General features: G+C 39.2%; 2 protein-coding genes across 5 annotated transcripts in view; one reads left to right on the top strand and one right to left on the bottom strand.

The window, feature by feature from the left end:
- The window catches only part of snx9b (sorting nexin 9b), a gene marked incomplete in the record, with an annotated part of 14,806 nt that extends 14,237 nt beyond the window's left edge, over window positions 1-569 (top strand). For all 4 annotated transcript variants that reach the window (XM_035678524.1, XM_035678523.1, XM_035678526.1 and 1 more), the window contains 1 exon segment: window positions 1-569.
- A 1,208-nt stretch (window positions 570-1,777) lies between these two features.
- Window positions 1,778-7,764, bottom strand: si:ch211-203k16.3 (angiopoietin-related protein 7). The gene is made up of 8 exons (XM_035678921.1): window positions 7,571-7,764; window positions 5,785-6,000; window positions 4,039-4,158; window positions 3,801-3,915; window positions 3,557-3,694; window positions 3,136-3,352; window positions 2,753-2,948; window positions 1,778-2,679 (listed from the first exon to the last, which is right to left on the bottom strand). Exons 1-8 carry the CDS (start codon window positions 7,724-7,726, stop codon window positions 2,533-2,535), a joined length of 1,305 nt encoding a protein of 434 aa, XP_035534814.1. The 5' UTR covers window positions 7,727-7,764; the 3' UTR covers window positions 1,778-2,532.
- Between the last annotated feature and the right edge of the window lie 12,643 nt (window positions 7,765-20,407).

Here is a 20,407-nt window from a genome sequence, read left to right as displayed (position 1 = left end):
AGTCACAGTTTGTGGCCATGGATTGCTACATAAGTAAAACAGCCAGAGTTTTTGTGATCTGTGCTCGCATTTTATCTACCTATTTTAAAGCAATATGGTGAAAATAGTAAAGGAAAGGATTTACACATGGTGCACAACTGTTGTCTGCACATGTCGTGATGTAGTAACACCAGAAACCAAAGCTATCATCCCCTCTATCAATAGGGGACAGCAGGGGGGTTGATTTCTGAATGCAGCATTAACAACGAAAGAGAGCTTTACTGTCTTTTTCTCAGTCAACATTAGGCCTGTTTTAATGATATTGTATGTGTATTAGTACATCTTCAGTGGAGCATTCTTGCATGTATCCAAGTCTTGGAAGAGTAGGCAAAAGCAGAGTGTGTCCCCTGTCTGTCCACTGCTGGCAGTCTCTAGCCCCCTTTCATCCCACACTTCCTCAAAAGCTAACAGGAAGCTCCACCTCCTTCCTGCCTTGCCCCTTTGAGGAAAATAGAAATGGTTCACTAAGTTGCCTCCCCCTCCCCAGCCTGTGCAACATGACACTGCAGTTTACATTTCAGGAGTGAAGACAAAATGATACTCAAGTAGGGGGTTCCTTATTTTAAGACATAAAGACCAAAAGTCAGTGAATTGTAATCTCTTTCCCAGTTCTCCTGAAGAATATTTGTCCTTTTTTTTTTGACCAGATTACGGTGTTTTATATTATGAAGGTGTGACAGCAATGTTTAATGTAAGAATCTGTACTATACCAAGAGTTCAGGATGGATTATGTTGTGTATGCAGTTTTGCTTTTGCTTTTCACCGCCNNCTTATCACTTGATACAAAAAAAAAAAAAATATATATATATATTCTATTGGACCTATCAGGTGCTTCTTGTCATTGAGATACTATTTTATGTATAGAAGTATTTGCAATACAATGTAACTCAAAGAGGAGCAGAAATTCTGTTTGATTTATTAAACAATGATTTGTACTCATTGCGACTGCTTTGTGTGTGTGTGTGTGTGTGTGTTTTGAAAGAAACCTTGTCTTGTTCTCTGCATGGTTCAGAGTGTACAACACACTACGCACTCTCTGACTTACTCACAGTAAAGCCCTTATTCGCTTTTGCAGATTCTTGCGTAGAGATGGATAGGAATGAGAATGAGTCGGCAGCCTGTGTGAAGGGTCAAAGAGTGTGTTTGTGGAGGAGGTGAAAGAGCCCTTTTACCCCACATTCATCCCTCACCCCCATCAGGTGCAGCTGGATGTGTAGACCACATAAAGTAGCCAGGCGAGGATATCTTATACACCAGAAAGTACATGCATTCTAAGTTATTAAGTGTATGTGTTATAGTGTTTTTAGGGCTTCATTAGAGTTAGCAGCATTTGTTTCAGTTAAACAAATATTTAGCAAGACTGTTATACTAAGTCTTTAAACTTCATTTTCAGGTTGTAGAAGAGTAACTAATTATAAAAAATGCAGCCTTTTTTCTGTTTCCTTTGACCTACTCTACACATGCCTGCTATATTTACACAAAGCTGCCAATAGGCTAAAGGTCTGTGGAAGTCATGCGTGAACTAATTTGAATGTAAATAACATTTACTGGATGCCACAGAAAAACTGTGCAGTGTGTACAGTCTGATAAGGGTTATCTCTTATTTCCATCTGTCAGTCAGAAAAAATAGTTTAACTGAATGCTTCTGCAGAACTTGAATCCTTTGCCCTCTGTGTCACATTTTTTATATATAATGTTTATTGTACAATTCATACAGTACGTATACACAGTCCTCAAATAGCACATCTTCTCTGCCTGACCCTAGACAGTGAGACAGCACTTAAAGGGGAGTGGGGTTATTATATCTAATATAATTTAGTGTTCTTATGTATTGAATTGTTTGAGTAATAATATTAAAACCCTTTTCATTTCAGCAAAGTTTACACAACTGATTAAATTCATAGTTGGCTTAAAATTCAAAATGAATAAAACTGGAAAATCATAAATATGCAATAAGCACACACCATATGCTGAGTGTTCAATAAACAGTCTCACGTGCCTGCCGTTTGGACATGCCTCCTCTCAGTGGTTAGTAGAAGCTTCACTCATCTGTCAACACATACAAATGTACCTGTCCTTTGGCTGGGTTGCTAATATTGTGTCAAGATTCAAAGTATCAAACTAAAGGTACAAAATAGACGTAGAAAATACGCAAGAAATCACTTCCCATGAATGAATGAAAAATGTCCATGTCCCAAAAATAACGCAACAGTATAAAGTTTTGAGTCCACAGTTATGAGAATATTGAGTCTACCAGTCACATTTGAAAGTAGCTTTAAAAAACAGCAGAAGAGAGACCATTTCCAGGTTACCCTGTGGGTTCACTCGCAACAAAAGCTGTTGTTGACATAACTGACATTCATTCCTTCTCAATGAGCTCTGTCAATAAAAAGTCAATCACTGGACGTTATCATCACCACGGCGTCCCAGTGAGATCACCATGTGATCCCTGTATTGTTCCTGTGTCCTAACTGTTGTCATGGTGACAGTGGGTCAGGGTGACAAACGGGTTCGGAAGGTGCGTGGCCGGATCATCATGCTGACTTTGCGTAGGGAGTAGTAGTCAGAGTCTCTCCAGGAGTACCAGACGATCCCATCAGGACCCAGCGGCCCCCGGCCTTTAGGGGTGTAATGGCCTCCCTGCAGGATTAAGAGGTTATAAACACTCGCATGACTTTAAAAGTTTAAAGTCAGGGGTTATCTTAACACTTACCCTGTAGTAGACCCCATTAAGGTTGGCATAGAAGCACTGGTTGTACCACCAACCGCCATGGGAGATCTCAGCACAGATGTTGCCACTGTCGGGGGTGCTGAAGCCCTGCTTGTCGTGGTACCAGCTAAAAGAGTCCAAAACTGTCCCACTAAAGCCTGACACATGAAGACGGTACTGATGCTCCTCGTCTTCCACACTGCACACACAAAGACATACAGAGGAACAGTAGGAAATTAGGAAGTGTATCTATGTTCCCATGGTCCTAACTAAGTTCCCTAACCCCCTAGCCCCAAAACCCTAGATCTTGGGTACATAGGACCTGTAGCTGGTTGTGCATGTTTGTAGTAATGTTGTCAACTGTTTGTGTACTGCATGACACCAACCTGAAGCTCTGGTACAAGGCATGTTTGTGCTTGTTGCTCCAGTCCTCTAGGTGGATGCGGAGGCTGTAGTCTCCCTGGGTGCTCAGGTCATGTATGTGTTCATTGCCCAGCCAGAACTCTGAGTGCAGGTCACCAAAGCCGTCCTTGTAGTCCCTCCAGCTACGGTCAAAGCTCACTGAGCCGTCAACACGTCGCTGGATCACAGTCCAGCCACCACCTGAAGCAAAAAGAATGCATCGCACTGGAAGGGAAAGCATATACCACGTCTAATGGGTTATTATTCTTAGCTCCCATCTGGCCAAAGGAGGTACACAGGTCCTACAGCAAACCTGGAGTTTAGTCTTGCTCAACAACACCAGAGAAGAGTGACTATTTCCCAACGCATGGATTGAAACCCCTTATGTCCATGTATGTGACTCACCATCTGTGTCCATATCACAGTAGACCTCCACTGGCATGCTGGCCAGAGATGGCACTATCGTGTAGAGACCTGATCTCCTCACTCCATTGTAGTAGATGGAAGCACAGTCTATGGGACAGTTCCTCACATGCTGAATCTCTGAGGGAAGAAAATGTGAGACAGGGTTGAGTTGGAGTAAACCATCAATGGGAGGTTGGCGCCCTCTGGTGGCAGATCATAGCATGTGAGACTCCATGTTGCCTACCTGGGTGCAGAGCTTCTTGAGCACTCATCAGTGGGTTGGGACGGACGATATTGATCGAGCACCCAGGGCTTCTTTTTACTCTGTCCACCAAAAGTGTCAGATTATGGAGTTGGCTCTGAACAGAAATACAGTGAAACTATCAAAAACCACCCTGCGCACCTGGGTTTTGAGGTTTTTGTTGCTCAATTGTTTTAAGAACATGCCTAAAACACTGAAAGTGAACTAGTACTGGGTATACCTGGAGGTCTAGGATCAGAGTGCCCTGTAGGTGCAGCAGGGTACTGGCTTCAGAATAGTGAACCTCCAACTCATGAAAACGCTGCTCCAAGGAGATATTCACGTGGTTCCTCTCTTCACTCTGACACCACACCCAATTAAACAAGCACACATAAAAAAACATTCTTTTTCAAGGCAGAAACCTTTGTCCTGTATTTTGATCTTAAATACATTTAAAAATCAATTTCTAAAAATATAACTTCCCATACACATCTGCACAACATGCACACACATGCAGTTTTTTCAGCTATAAATGACACACTGGGTATGTTATTAGAACTGATTAAACTAACAAAACAACACTGATGTAAAATATGTGACATACAGTTATGAACTATCATCAATTTTAATTAAATAATGTAGACTGGCTTAAGTATGCTAAACTTAAATGTATTTCTTTCTTTATGTTAAAAGTAAAGTATCTTACATTTTAGTTTTTCAAGGACATAAGCATGCACAGAAAAACATGCATTGATTCTTTTAGACCTCTTAGCTGCTTTGTGTATTGCAGCAATGGTGCATTGCAGCAGATGCAGCATCTGACAGCTTTTCCCTTTTTTTTCGCATTCTGGTATATTTAAAGGGTTTTTAATGCATTGATTTCAAAGTTGTTAGCTTGTTCTTTCTGTTTCGAGATGTTTGACAGCATAATATAAAAATGCAGTTATTTTAAATGCTGCCTTATTTCGTTATATGCTGACATATATAGCACTTTGAGGAGCCACTAGTGTAAAAGATCTTTGTAGATTTCTCTCTGTCGGCCTCTACTTTATTATGAAATGTTTCTAGAATATTAGCATTCTAACATGCAACATCTCCCAGTACTCTCAGGACAAAAATGACTCGTCCTCTCTTGTAAAACTTAAAGCCAGGCACTTCAGTATGCGGTCTATTCTGGGCCTGGACATGGAGGATAACACTAACTCCCATTACCACAAACCCTGGAGCCCTCTCCCCCTGCCTTGTTCTAATGTACAACACACACAACACACAAACCCTTTTCACCATCCACCTTTGGCCACTGGCCAGTTCAACTCAGGGTAGTTTGTATAGGCTCACTGCTTGAGACGCATGAAGCAACACGTGGAAGAGTAGGAGGCTAATCCTGTTAGTACCTAAGGTCAAGGACATGTTGGTGGAAGCCAGCTTGATGACCAGGCACCATGTTACAGTGCAGAACTGTATATAGCTAATGTCATGTGTTTCCTGTACTGAAATACAGCACAGGGAAGGTTTTTAATAGTGACTGCAAAGAATGATCACTATCAGCCAGTCACAGTATACAGAGAAAAATAAAAGTGGACTCCTTACTTTCAAATCAATGGTGAAAGTACATATTAAATCAAACCACGTTCAAGAGTTATTTGATCAAATATTTATGTCTAGTCTGAACTGTCTCTCAACCAAATGGTGCTGAACAGAGAAAGTACAATAAAGAAGTAAATATGTTCTAAAAAGTCTTGCTCTGAAAAGTTATATTTAATGCTACACACACACACACACACACACACACACAGAATATAATAAGTTTACTTTTCAAATGAACAAAAAAGTTAGTTCTGTTACACGTCTAGGCTGTAGAAAGGAACCGTCACGTTGTCACAACATCCAGTGAGCTCCAGCTAGACTAAAGCAAGCACTCAAAGCAGTTCAAAGGATTGCTGCTGATAGTTGACCCAGGTCTGCTAAGTCCATATGGGAGTCTCACCTGCAGCTCGAGGACTTTGATGCGGTGCCGATGGTTCCTCAGCTCCTCCTGCAGCTCAGAGATGGTTTCCTTCAGAGCCACAATCTGCTGTTTCCTCTCCTCGTTCTCGTGCAGCCAGTAGGACACCTCATCTGTGCAGCGAAACATATCCGGGCATTTCTGCTCGTCCAGCTGAGGCAATGTGGCCACCAGTCGACACATCCCATCCTCCAACACCTATTAGATGAGATTTATGAAAAACAACTTCAGAACTGCTGTTGCTCAACAAAATCTTTTCATCAATAACCATAAGTGGGATTAAAATATTCCAGCTGTGACTGTATTTTTTCTCTCTCCAACAAATCAATAAATTCTATTGAATCTGTCAGATTCAAAGTGTACACTGGGTCTTCACCATGTCCTTACAAACCAGACACAAGCTTATCTCATCATTTTATACCATTTATATACAGAGGACCTTGCAGGTCAGACACAATAGTGCTGATAAAATTGGTTAAACAATGAATATTGCAGATTCTAATTCATGATTGCAATTTATATCCTTGCTTGCATCATATATATCGTGATAGTTATCCCTTTGATATCCCTGTCAGGCCAGTGTGTTACAACACTGTAACGATATATGTTGATTTTATTTTTAGGTATTTTATTCATTGGATTGACCATAAATTCCATAAACTGTCTCTCAATCGATTTTCCAGACAGTTTAACACTGATATATGTCTGTATTTGTATCTGTATCTGTATATGTCTGTATTTTGATATTAAATTGCAAATACCATGACAAAGGACTTTATCCATATCACCAACCCCTACTTAAAATAATAACCCCTATTAATCACCCTAATAGAGACAAGACATCATTCTGGACTCTTTGTAGACTACATAATATCATGATTCATGAAAACAAAAAGTAGGCTACTTGAAACATTGAGTATTTAAGGCAGTACTCTCAGTCTCTTGAGTCTCTGCACACAGGAAGAAATCTTAAACCTTTGCCACATATTTCTTTCTACATTTACTCTGATTGTTATAATCATGTGCCTTTTGTATCTAGTGTGTTGCTTTTGTCTTAGAGTTATGAAAAGTATATTTACATCTCTAAATGCACTATACATGTAACTTCGCGTAATTTCGATGAAAATATTGTACTTTTTATATTCATATAAAAACATATGATCCGTTTCTAAAATACAGTATGATTTAATGTTATAAATTTAACTACCAAAAAATATAAAGCAGTTCAAAATAGGTCAAAGACCAGCTCCAGTATGAAAATCATATTTTAGATCCAAAGAGGTAAAAGTATTCAATATTTCACAAAAAAGCAAAGATTAAAGAAAAGTCAAAAATATGAATATTATATTTGTCTTGATCCTTTGAAGGGAAACCAGTGGGCTTAACTAGCCAACAAGTACTTTTATTTTCTGATACTGAGTATATTTTGCTGATATTACTTCTGTACTTTTAGGATTTTGAATGCAGGACTTCTACTTGTAATGGAGTATTTGCAGATTGTTGTGTTGGTACAGGGCCTAAAGTGGATCTGAGTATTTCAACTCACTGCTGTCTTGCATGTTTAAATATGTATTTCTGGCAGAGCAAGTGACTTTTTAGTGATGTAAATGTAGCTGAAACATTATTCTGATTCCTGAAGAGTTGAGATGTCTCTGGAGTAAAGGGAGGAAACAGAAGGCAGTAATAAGTAATAATAATATCGCTCCTGCAGAAGCTTGTTCAGAGAACATCAGTTTTGGTGTGTATCCAGGATGTTTACAGTAATTACCTGGTTAGTGTATTCTCCACACTGGGATCCCCCGCCATTACCCTGAGTGGTAGTGTTCAGGTTGTCTGATTTGGCCTCTGGAAGCAACACCATAAGGATCCAGAGAGCAGAGCACACGCTCCAGCCAGGAGGGTTGGTTAAGGACAGGAGAGACATTGCTGTCGTCCGGTTAGTCTGTTCCTGCCTTGTCAGTGAGAGCGGGGGCGGGACACGGGAGTGTGCGCTTCACCATGTGAGGCTCAGCTGGCTCTTCCTACAAGGACAAAAACAGACAAAATTGTGTATTGTGCTCCTATTGTTGAGTTCATTAAGCCGTTAAGACACCTAGTACCTAGTACACACAGTACAACTAACAGGACATAAACTTAGGAAAGTGAGATTAATTAGGAGGAAGGTGATCCCCTCAGTCTATCACAGAGCTTGCACACGTCACCTGCTCTTAAAGCCAAACTGAGGTTTTGACATCAACTAAGCTTAATCAGGAGGAAGATAACTTCTTCACATCTTATAAGTTTCTAGGTCTCACCCAGTAACATACACACATGTACAGATAACATAACAAAATGTGGTATTGTCCTTTGCAGCAAATAGTTAATTTCTTTTGTTACCATGTAGGAACTTGTGGAAATGGAGGCGTACTCACCCCAGTTACAGACCATCTTCTACCCCATTCCCAGCCCATTTCAGGCCGAGGGGTTCTCTCCATTTTCTTCTTATCCTTCTCTTCTTCTCTCCCTGTATCACTATCTCTCTCCCTCTGTGTGCCTCATGCTCCTCCTGTGTCTCTCCCTCTCTCTCCGTCACTCTCTGTTTCCCTCTCTCTCCCTCTCAGTGTAGACATCTTAGTCTCATAATCCAGCTCTAAGAGGATTCACAACGACTGAGGGACAGAGCGAGGCAGACAAATAGGGAAGCAATAATCAAATTATTGGTCAAAGCAAGACACGGAGAGAAATTCTGCAAAAATGTATTATTTTTCTAGCAATGTCAATTTCTTTATGTTACTAATAAATCAAATGCTGGCATGGGTGGTTACATAACAGGATGCAGCAATATGTAATGCATTGTATTTCATAGCTCTGAAGTGTCTTAGATTTTACTGAAGATTGTGAGCAATAAACTGATGCCATATCATAAAACAGGTTGTAAGTTTCAACTTTTCAGAGAAAAGAAGGAACAGAGTCAATGCATTTCTGGAAAATTAATACACACACACACACACACACACACACACACGCAGCACACAGCACACACACACACACATATTGGCACCTACAGCAAATAAGCATCACCTATAGGCACAATAATCCTGCTCAAAGTGGTAATGAAGGCTGATGTGAGTGGGAGTGTGAGGGGTGCTGATCCTATTACAACAGCCAAGCTCCTGTTTACATCTTTATGCCCTCGACTATGGCTTAGCTCTCCTTGTTGGGAGAATAAACTAAACGCTATTGAAAGCCCAATTATTTGTTTTTATGGAACTATAATGTGATGGATATTCATTATGCCGTTATAAAATGCAAAAACATTTCCCTAACTGTTGATACTGTGACTGTACTATATTTGCAACACTGCCTGGGGTAACTTTGTCACACTGAACTTTGTCCTTAAAGGGGCCCTGCAGAGAAAAACTTCTGAGCTGCTATCCGCCTGCTATTTTCAAGGGATTTGGCACATTACACAGAAGTTTGGCCTATACATTGCATATAAACTGAATTCCACATAATTCTCAGGAAGGTAAAAAAAAGTTTCTGTGTTGTACCTGATGGTGTCTGTGTGTAAGGCCACTTGGTGGCACCATGTAACAACTTAATTAACTGGTGGCTTTAACTGTGGCGGTAATAAGCTTCCCCACTGAGGTGCCCCAGAGAAACAATACAAACAACAAATAATTCAACAGAATAACAAGACAAGGGAACTCATTTGCTGCTACTAACAGAAGACACTGATGCCAAATAGAGCAGAATTAAGAAAAGTCTGCTAACCAGATGGGTGGTGGGATCTTGGTAATCTGGTGCCAGGACAAAGGCTGTTTAAAGAGATTAAAGTTATTTTATTCATATATTTTCAAGTGTTCATTCATTATGAAAGGAAGGTATTTTTTTTTGTTTCAGCAGTTTACATCAAATCCTCACTTAATTCTAATTTTGTTTAGTTCAGTTCTATAGGAAAATTAATTTACAAAATAAAGTGTTAACTGGATATTTTTTTGTGTCAGAACAAGAGGTAATGATTAATTTGACCACACATTACAGTCAGTCATCATAAAGAATTTTAGACACTCACTGATTTTATGTGGTTAATACAAATATTTTTGCCACAGTGTTTGATAAACTGCTGTTACATTTGACAGTGTACTTTCTCTGCAGCAACAGATTCAGACCAACAGATCTAATCTAGCGTCAATAGCTGCTGATCAGTAATCACAGCATAAACAACTTTAAGCAAGCTTTGAGGCAGCTTTAAAGCCACATTTGGTCACTTTTGCTGAACAGCGGCCTCTGCAGGTAACTACAGTATAATCCATATAGAATTAGCCTTCTTTTCCCAGGATTCCCTTGTGTCAGCTGATTTAGCCGTAGCATGCAAACTGTGGTTGTAAAAGAAGCCCAGGAAGAGAAGATCTACAAAGTCAGCAAATGTACTCATTATTGTTACTTACACAGCTATTTAACGTTAGCTAACTTTAGCTCATCATACAGTCTACTGGTCATAACAAGTAAGCTTGTAGTAGGAAAAACCTGCGAGCATGTTGAACTGAACAAGGGTGCGTTTTATTGTTTATAAAGTCCACTTCACATTTATAAAGATTGTGGTACTTTAACCTAAAATAATACAGTCTCACTTTAAGGGCATACGTGGAAAGTAGCAGTTTAGTCAGTGTAGCTCTTTAGTTCCTTTAGACTGAGACTTTTTATTTAAAATTAATCCTTTTGACCTTGTTATAAATATTTACCACTTATGATACCGCCTGTTGAAATTACTTCACGCCAGTGCCAACGTAATGAAACCATTTACTTGTATTCTTTGCATTTAAAACGATTCATCTTGCTGAATTATTCATCATATTAAAAAGCCAGTGTAACATTTGTCATGATGTTAAGTGGCTTTTCCCAGCATGTTGACATAGAGCTAAAAGCTGTGGCTGAGTGATGTGACAGTTTGACAGGATGCAGGACAGGTGGTGATGGTTTAAGAAGGAGGTGGAAGGAGAAGGGATGGTGGGAGGTCTTTCACTTCCTGTGTTAGGAGTATGTTCACAAGCAACTTAATAGAGTTTGGATTGATTTATCCAGCTCTCTTCCTCTGACTAAAAATACAAGACCTTTTGTTGAAAGGCTAACTGCTTGCATCGTTCCTAGAGACATGGCATGTGTAACTAAGGAGCAAATGTCCATCACACAGGGTGAAATAACTGTTACTAAGGGTAAAGCAGCTGATGCTCTAAACTGACATGGAAGGAGGTTGTTGTAGTTAGTAAGACGTCTGGTTCCTGCCAAAGAAACTAATTTATGAAAATATATGTGTGTGTGTGTATGTAGTTAAGAAAGAAACCCAGTGAACTAAGGTCACACACAGCTTATTACTGCTTTGATCTGACACAGCTTGCTCTGTCAGAATAAATACCAGAATAAATGAGTGAAGAAATATAATGAACACAGATGCTTCCATACAGGGCAAGGAGCGGGGGGGGGGGGGGGTCACTGAATGGTTTGAGTATGAATATTATATGAATGATAATGATGCTATGACCTCCGCACTCACCACATAGTCAGCCCTATTAAACACCTATGGGAGATTTTAAACCCATTTGTTAGACAGCGTTCTCCACCACCTTTATCAAAAGACTATATATCTTTGCTTGTAAGCAAAGTTAAATGGAAATAATTTATTGGAAGTGTATAGATTAAACATAGTCTATTTTCATACATTTAACACAATTTATATAGTGTAACCCTAGCTCCCTTTACAGGACACTTCCCAGAAGATTTAGCAAAGTACAGATGGATAACATTTTTAAAAATTCGCATAAATTCAAAAGGTTATTGAACTGTGCAGCTCAGTCAAGAGACCCGCCGATCCACTAGAGTCATATATATTTTCATATTTATTTTTAATGAACTCTTCCAGGGCAGTTTCATTCCAAGAAAATACTGGCTGTTTCACCTTTTACCTGACTCTGGTAAATAATGAAGTAGGCATTCAGTAGTTGTGGATGATAGCTCACATCTCGTCCTCGCAGGTTCTCATGGATCCTGGTGGAGGCTCCCTGCCATTGGTTCTGCTTGACTGCATTGCTAAATCAATGATATTATTGTTGTTATTATTATTAGTTAGTATTGAAGTATTATTTTACAGTTACTGTTTCCTGTTGTTGCTGCTCGCTGGCCCCCTTATCGTTGCTGCTGTCGTCGTCGTCATCATCTTCTTCATGTTCATTAGTGTATTGGTGTAGTTGTTCTGCGTCTGTCTGTCTGTCGTCGTGTCTGTCCTATCTGTCTGTCTGTCCTATCTGTCTGTCTGTCTGTCTGTCCTCGTCTCCTCTCTCTCTCTCTCTCTCTCTCCACCCCAACTGGTCAAGGCAGATGACCGCCCACGTAGAGCAGAAGGGTCTGTCCTAGGTTTCTGCTTTTAACAAGGCAATTTTTTCTTTCCCGTCACCAAGTGCTTGCTCATGGTGGTACTGTTGGGTCTCTGTAGTTTGTTAAAAGGAGTTCCGGTCTAGACCTGCTCTTTATTTGAAATAGTGTCCTGAGATAACTTTGTTATGAATTGGCGCTATACAAATAAAATTGAATTGAATTGAATTGAATTTTCTTGAAACGAAACATGACAAGCTCCTCATTAGCGACATAGAGGGAAGGTGCTTTAGTCAATCGGACACAAGTGTGATTTTGAACATACAGGACATTTTACTAGACAGATTCACGTTTAGCCTCTGATCAGTGCCAGAATGCCCTTAATTTGAAAATGCTTCTTAATAATAAAGAAAACTAGATACAAATAAATTGTTTCTAAGAGGCACCAGCACTGTGACCTGCACGACTAACCTATTGATCGTTTTACTACAGCTCCCCTTTAACAAATCATGTCATCTGTTTGTGATTGAATGCAGTGAAGGCTCTAAGTATCTGTATCAATCAATCCGTCAGTATCAATCAGAAAGCAATAGCCTGTCTGCACCATTCTCGGCAAAGATACATACAGTATGTGGAGCATTACACCTGGTGGCTACTCATCATGATGCAACCATATCCATCATATTTCCATCTCCCTCATACAGTGTACACACACACACACGTACACACATAGACAAACAGCCTTAGATTTCAAAGTCTTAGCCTAAAGCTTTTTGGCAGTAATAAATTGAGGAGACACTCTGTTCTAGTTATCGCTGCAGTCCCTTTGGTATCATGTATCATATCAATCTTATTACCTGAATGCACCACAGGGACATGTTAGACTTGAACTAAAGCAAGTAAGTAAAAGGGAGAGATAGGTAGAAGAGGCGGCTCAGGCTAACACAAACGGTTTCTGTCTTTGACAACAGCCTCAGGGGGTCACCAGGCTTAGGGAATAATAGAATACATGGAATAACGTTACATAATTAGGATATAAAAAAAGTATAAATGTAAAAAAAAAAAAAATACTATTTTGTCAAAGTTACTGAAAAAAAAACCGCTTGCTACAGATACATTTAGTAGAAATGGGGATTACAAAAGAATTACAATTTTAAAATCTCACAACACCACTCTGGTCTCAAGTGAAACCAAAGATAATCTCATATTAGCCAGTTCATTATCATGGCCTCCAAGGAAAAAAATGCTTTTACCGGGTGGAAATTTCCCCATTATTTTGTTTTTAAAGCAAAAATGGGGAACAACATCTCAGTACAGTCCAAATAATACCTTCTAGCTGTGAAAATGTCATCATGCAAGGACTCAACATCTAATTTAAAGAAACATGTACAGGTAAGACCAACAGCTAATGTTAGCTATACAGAAATCCAGCAAGTTAGTCAGCTAGCTGTCCACTCTCTTCTCTCTTGTCTTTATTTGCATATTTGGTATTGAGTAAGAGTCATGATCTGCAATTTTTTTTTATTTTACCGACCTTAAATGCAACATCTGACATCGCCTATGTATGCCTTTTTTATTTTACAGATAATACAAGTTAAACGTAACAAAGCATCCATGATATCCTTTTCAACTTAATATTCTCCTCCATTGCCTCTCTGAATGCTTCTCAAGAAAAACCTGAGGGCTTCACCTTCCTCTGCAGCAAGCACTAATTACAGTCCACCACAGAAACATCACCTAGCCTCATTTACCATGTCACTGGTGTGTTGGCAGTTTCATCTGTCTCACTGCCTCGCCTAAAGGGAGGCTTAACCTACTCTTACACACTGCAGCATGGAGGAGTATGTTAACTCATGCCTTTTTATTTAATAAGGTATGATTTTTGTAGAATGCACTCATTCAGTTCAGATATCTACAAAACAATGTTTTGCTGAACATGTCAAAATATCAAAATAAAAAGACATCTTGTAAATGTGAAGAAAATACCAGAACGCTTTCTATCACAGATTTTTTCAATTGGTCACATGCTTAACAACTATGTCGCCCTTTTACATTTTTTTTAAATGCTTGCAGATTTAATCGTACATTCAGTGATTTTCTGGCCACTTACAGGCAGTGGAAACAAGCTGTGAACGCAACACTGATGTGGTAACCTGGTTACTGTAACTAACAGTTGCCTATTAACTCATCCAGCAACATTAGTGTTAATGTTGAGTTGTGACTCTATCTACCTGGTCCAGTATTCACCCTCTTATGGTACAGACCCATGGGATTCAATGACATTTTAATTATATATGAAGAGCAGGAGAAAACTAAAACTGGGCAATGTTAATCAAATAATATGAACCGCCATTCTGTTACTGCATTGCCTTATGTTTTCAGGAACATACAGTATCTTACTGTGTAGCCTTAATATGTAAAAGCTTCTGGGCCAGCTGCCACGTTGAAAGCAGATCCAAAACCAAGCAATGCCGAACTTGACCAGCTCCGAAAGGGAGAGGAGTTGAGTTCACCTGCTACCTTTGCTGTGTGTTATATGGTGCCTGGGAGGTAGCATACAGTTGGCTTTCAGTTGAAAACCTGCTGCTGCTGGAAATGACACTAATGTGAATCAAAACAGTAAAAAACACTCCGCAAAGCTAGGAGATGATTCTTTGTGGGGTTTTCCACGATGATCGACCCCTTTAACATACTATACGTTATTTTTTATTTATCAAAACTACCTTTTAAAGAGCATATTTAATTGCAAAAATCATGCCTGTCAGCTAGACATGTAAGGTTGAAGCTGCTGTGTTTTACATAAGGCTGACAGATGCATCATAAACGCAGCAGAGCTCTTTCCTGCTCCTCCTTCGCCTCGTCTACTCTAGCTGTGCTGTTTGTGTCCCCAGAGGACACAACGGCTCGACCTTCTCTTCACAGGACAGAAACAGCATTTCACACATACTGCTGCTCGTCTTGAACTGACAGACCAGGGGAATGCGTGTCTGCGTCAGTGGGACCATGAAAGTGAGAAAAGACAGGTTTGACAAACCAAATGAACATAACTGGCATTACGTCACAGTCATTTTAAGTCCGTGCATACAGGTACACTCAGCTTAACATTATAGAATACAGCTTCTTTTCAACCCACACACTAATAGAGGACACCGAGTACAGAAATTCAGTACAGACATAATCCCTCCATGAATGAATAATGGACAGAATTTATTTATAAGAGAGATATCAGTCAAAGTCAAACCACTCAACATCTTACAGGAGGGTCGAATACAGTCCCTGCGGTAAGAGGTCCTCAAGGTTAATTGAGTGTCACTGTTAGCATTACAATCAACAGATTTGTGTTATGATTTTTGAAAAGCACTCTTGAAATCTCTCTAATAGAAGAATCAAATAACACATACCAAAAATGACTAAATAATAAATACAGAGCATCAAAGGGGCCCAGACTCCATTTACCACTTACAAAAGTAAAGAGATTTCAAAGCACATTCGACTTTTGTCACATATTCTGAAAGGAACCTACAGCACAACACTCATTTTTGGTGACTGTTTCCTCTTAGAAAAATTAAGCATGATGTACAGCAGATAGCAGTCTTCCAGCAGTTTGTTCTAGATGTTCATCATCATATTGTTTCTGTGCAGCCTTTGCTCTTAAATGCACCGAAGCATAAAAAACAAGAAAATCTTTTTTGAAGCTGACATATCTAGTTTAGTTCAGCAGTTGAATCTGCTGCGAAAAAAAGCCTCAATGAGTTGTTTTGTTCTTTCTCTGGAGTCTTCTGGAAGAGGTGCAAATCAAAAGCAACAGGAGAAGTCTAAGAAGAGTCTACAGCCGTGCCAGGAGCTCTGTGAGGCTCTACTTAAGCACAGCGGTGCTTTGAATTAAATGGTAACAAGCTAACATGCTCACAATGACAATGCCAACATGCTGATGTTTAGTTTAGCCTACAAACCAAAGTATTTCATTCAAGTATTTCGTTCAACATGAGGAAGCTTTTCCTTGTCGCCGTCGCCAAGTGCTTGCTCCTGGTGGGAACTGTTGGGTCACTGTAAATAATGGTATAAGGAGTACGGTCTAGACCTGCTCTATTTGTTATGAATTGGCACTATGCAATTGAATTGAATTGAATGATGGCACTAGAGGAGAAGTTAAAAGATCACCAAGATATTTTACTCCAAACCACATATCTCAACCTGATATCGCCCGGTAGAGCTGGTGCCGCATGTACCAAGGCTCAGTCCTTGCTGTAGCGGCCATGGGTTCAAATTGGACCTGTGGCCCTTTGCTGCATGTCATCCCCTCTCTCTCCCCCTTTCCTGTCTATCTTCAGTTGTCCTATCCAACAAAAACATGAAGATAATATTATAACATTATAACGTATAACATTTTGAAGGATCTATGGAACTAATAGTCATAGGAATGTTTTTATTGGTGTTTGTTACCTTCGAATGAGCTGTTTTTATCTGACACTGCCATGATTTAGATTTTTTGTGAGTTTTGTGGCCACCGTAGTTTCTCCTACACTCTTCACAGCCCTTACTCATTCTCAGGTCGGCAAATACAGACACCAGCAGCGTTCGGTTAGTTGCAATCTGCAACATTAGCGTGAAATCTATTTCATCGCATTAAATCCTACACACTGGTTCTTTAAAACTACACACCTCATGGTGGCACTAGAAGAAAATAAGCAAAGTTAAGATATCACCAAAGTTGCTAAGATTCATTTTCTTGGGACGATGAATTTTTCCACAAAATATAATCGTAATCCATCTATCAGTTGTTGAGATATTTTGGTCTGGACTGGGTGGACAGTGCTAGTAGCTAAAAATACAGCACAAATGAGTCCTGAAGAACCACATCTTGTTCTCTGATTCTTAGAAAAGGGTTATTTTTAACTCCTGCTATTTTTTCCTAACTCTAATCTAAAATTAGATAAAGACTACTGATTGAAGAAGATTACCGTTGCTTTTTCCTCCACTTGATGTCCCTGTGCCCACATACCCTCTGGCACGCTGTAGAATGGAGACACTCAAAGACCTAACAACAAGAAAATAACAACACAAATTCTGCCTGCAAGGGACTCAAAAACTGTTTACACACACTTTGACTATGAGTTGGATAACAAAGACAGATAACAATATTGATTTGATAATTGTAAAGGTTATGTAAGACCTCAGGCTCCTCAAGGTTTTAACAGCAGTGGTCAAACTTGTGAGTCACAACACATTAGTGACCTGTTGTTGTAAAATGCTGTTGTGTCAAAACCTTGAACTGAGCTGAACTCAGAATATTTAGTTTGGCTTGAATTTTTTCAAACTCCAAATGTTCCAACCACAGTAACATATGATATACTGCATTTGACATCCTTATTCACAGCATGTGGCTACTCTCCAGCTGATGAAGTGCTGAATGAATGTTTTATGAATATGGAGTCTCTTTGTGTTTCTCCTCTCTCCCTGCTGAGGACTGTGGTTTTCCGTCAATTGCGTTATCCATTCCTTGCACTTTCACTGCCTGCCCTGCTTCTCCAGATAGTTGACAAAAGACTAGGCAGCCTAAATCATAATACAACACACAGATTTACTGATGGGGAAAGGGGTAAGAGTATGGGGGCATGGGAGATATCAGTGCTGACAGACAACCACAATGGTAATCCCTGAAAGTATATGTAATCAGTTTTACAGCTTTAAATAAAGAAATAAAGATGACTGTTAAAAAAAACTAACCTCATGTCTTATCTATGAAGAGAAACATTTGTCTCCATATTGGTGACAAATAGCAATTCTAAAAAACAGATATACAAACGTGAATGATGATTTGTGAGTAAACTATAATAATAATTAAATGAAGTATATAGGTATATAATATTTCTAGATATTTATACGAACAGGGATATTTTCAAAAGCAAATGCTAATAGTTTAATTTACTTGAAGTTGGAAATATAAATCCAGAATATTATGTAGTTTATAGTTAGGTTAGGTTGTAATTATCACTTTTTTCAAATGTTTGTGAATTGGAAAACACATTTGTAATCACCAATTACTCACTTAACGTAATACAAGTCTCAAAAATCTTGTTTCTATTTAATCATCATCACCAATGTTGAGTCTAGTTAATCTGTACGCTCTAGTCCTCACTGTTGTTTCCTGTTCAGATCTCTCTCGCGTCACTTTGACCTCACTGACCTTGTTTTATGTCTGTTTGAGTGAAATCTGTTAACCTCACTTGTGTGTGTTTTGTTCTCTTTTTGCTATGTTCTTAAGCTGGGCCAAGCTGCGACAATATTGACTCACACTTGAAGAGTTTTATGTAATCAAGTGTCAAGTAATTGTATGTATTGTGAATGGAAATGCTTAATCACACACTGAATGTGACTAATGACACTTGTTATTCATACTGAATTAGAGCAGCTGTATTAGCAGCAGTGGATTTTCTGCAGGCTCTAAGCATCACATTGAACATGCTGCTAATTAGTATGACATTGTAGACAGGTGAAAAATTTTTCCAGATGGCAGATTTCATGACCTGAAAGAGATTCAGATTGACCGGTGCACATTTGGGGGTTTATGCAGCTGTTTTTAAAGCAGTTCATACACCTAAAGGATAATTAGATTTTATAAATGCAGACAATGAAATTTAAAGATTTGAGTTACCACCCATTACATCACACTTTAGTGCAGGAGCAAGGTTTTAATCCCTCACTGGCACTTCCCACAAATGAACACAGTCAATAGACAGAACCCCCTAAAAGCACTCGAAGGGAATAAAATCCTCTCTTCCCTCTCTTCTCTCAGTGTGTCCATGACAAACACGTCTTATTTTAGACGCTATAACTATTACTGTGCTTTACGTTTTCTTATCTGTAAAAAACAGGAATTCACAATATGTTAATGACAGCACGTGTATGTGTCTTGTTTACACAGGACATCATCAGTAAACTGAGAAAACAGAGACAATATTGTATGCTGCCTTATTACCTGATTCCTCTGTGTCTTGTTTGTATTTGACCCTTTTTAGTTTTGTAAAAGTGGATCTGCAGTGTTTTACTCGCATCACAGTTGACTACATTTTTAACAATTCACAGAGGTTTAGAGAACTTTCTGAAAAACTTTAATTGGATATAACCCTGTTGAACATCGGGAACAGCTCGTAGTGCTTTTAGGTTTGCAGCTTTTTGGCCCAATCGAACTGAATCCATTAAATTTCTCTGAACACACCAAGAATGTGATATATATCAACAGACATTTTGAAAGCAATTAACATTAATCAATATAAAACCAAGTTTGGTTTTGAATGTCCTCTGAGGCTGCCTGCCATTATGTTCTCCTGAATGAACTTCCATATACTAGATATTACCCTGCTTTATACAATGAGTTCATAGAACTTTTATAAAACACACAGTCCTTTCTCTATTACTTGTTACTTGTGTACCTTGTGCATGCTGGCATGTAGAGCATCTTGTTTCAATGGGATCTGTGTGTGGGCTTCTCCATTTTGTTTTCCTCTTTGCTGAAGGCTGCAAAAGCAACATCATATGATAAGCTAGTGGGTTAGTTCAATTCAGTTTAGTTATGTTCAGTCTGTCACCTTATAATCCACAACAACATTTGTTTTGTTGTTCATAAGAAGGCATGTGACCCAGTGCAAACAGACAATAAGACAACTATCAGCAGACAACAAAAAAGTGATTCATGATTACACTCAGACTGAAAACTGAGAAATAGAAGCTGACAAACGTTTTAGTGAGCAGCACATGCTATGAGTATCCAGCCACAAATTACATTTAGCCTGACATGACCTGGTAACCATGGCAACAATGCATGGTCATTTGTGGAGAGGAAAAGAAACCCCTTCCCGTTTGAATGAAGGTTTAAAAACAAAACAAATGCGAGGATGAAAAGGAGACCAAGAATGGATTTTTGCATCAGACTACAGAGGATGCATGGAAACCAGGTTCTGCTGCTGCCTTCTGCTTTCATGACTGACAGTGAGAGATGGATTTCTGTAATCCCTCAGACTGTACATCAAACCATAACTCCATCCTCCCACTCTGGTATTTTAACTTATGCTCGCACTGCCCACTTTGTGTGCTCATCACAGTGGCATGCATTCTTTTGATTTGCATTTTCATTTGCATAATGATAATAACAAGGGAAATATGTGTCTATATGTGTGTGTGTGTGTTTGTCCATTCTGCAATTAATCTGTAATTAGAGCATTCTGCAGCCTCTAACCATTAGCTCTATTTAGGTTTC

The sequence above is a fragment of the Morone saxatilis genome, unplaced genomic scaffold, assembly GCF_004916995.1.
Source record: "Morone saxatilis isolate NCDOM2014 unplaced genomic scaffold, NCSU_SB_2.0 Contig7, whole genome shotgun sequence".
In the NCBI taxonomy this organism is placed as follows: Eukaryota; Metazoa; Chordata; class Actinopteri; family Moronidae; genus Morone; species Morone saxatilis.
This window is presented reverse-complemented; position numbering and strand designations above follow the sequence as displayed.

What these genes read in the sequence shown, in the direction of transcription:
- si:ch211-203k16.3 (XM_035678921.1), bottom strand. Translation starts at nt 7,726, where the DNA reads ATGTCTCTCCTGTCCTTAACCAACCCTCCTGGCTGGAGCGTGTGCTCT. An exon ending in GTGGAGAATACACTAACCAG is followed by an intron (nt 6,001 to 7,570) that starts GTAATTACTGTA and finishes CTCATCTAATAG; the next exon opens with GTGTTGGAGGATGGGATGTG. An exon ending in TTAATGGGGTCTACTACAGG is followed by an intron (nt 2,680 to 2,752) that starts GTAAGTGTTAAG and finishes TTAATCCTGCAG; the next exon opens with GGAGGCCATTACACCCCTAA.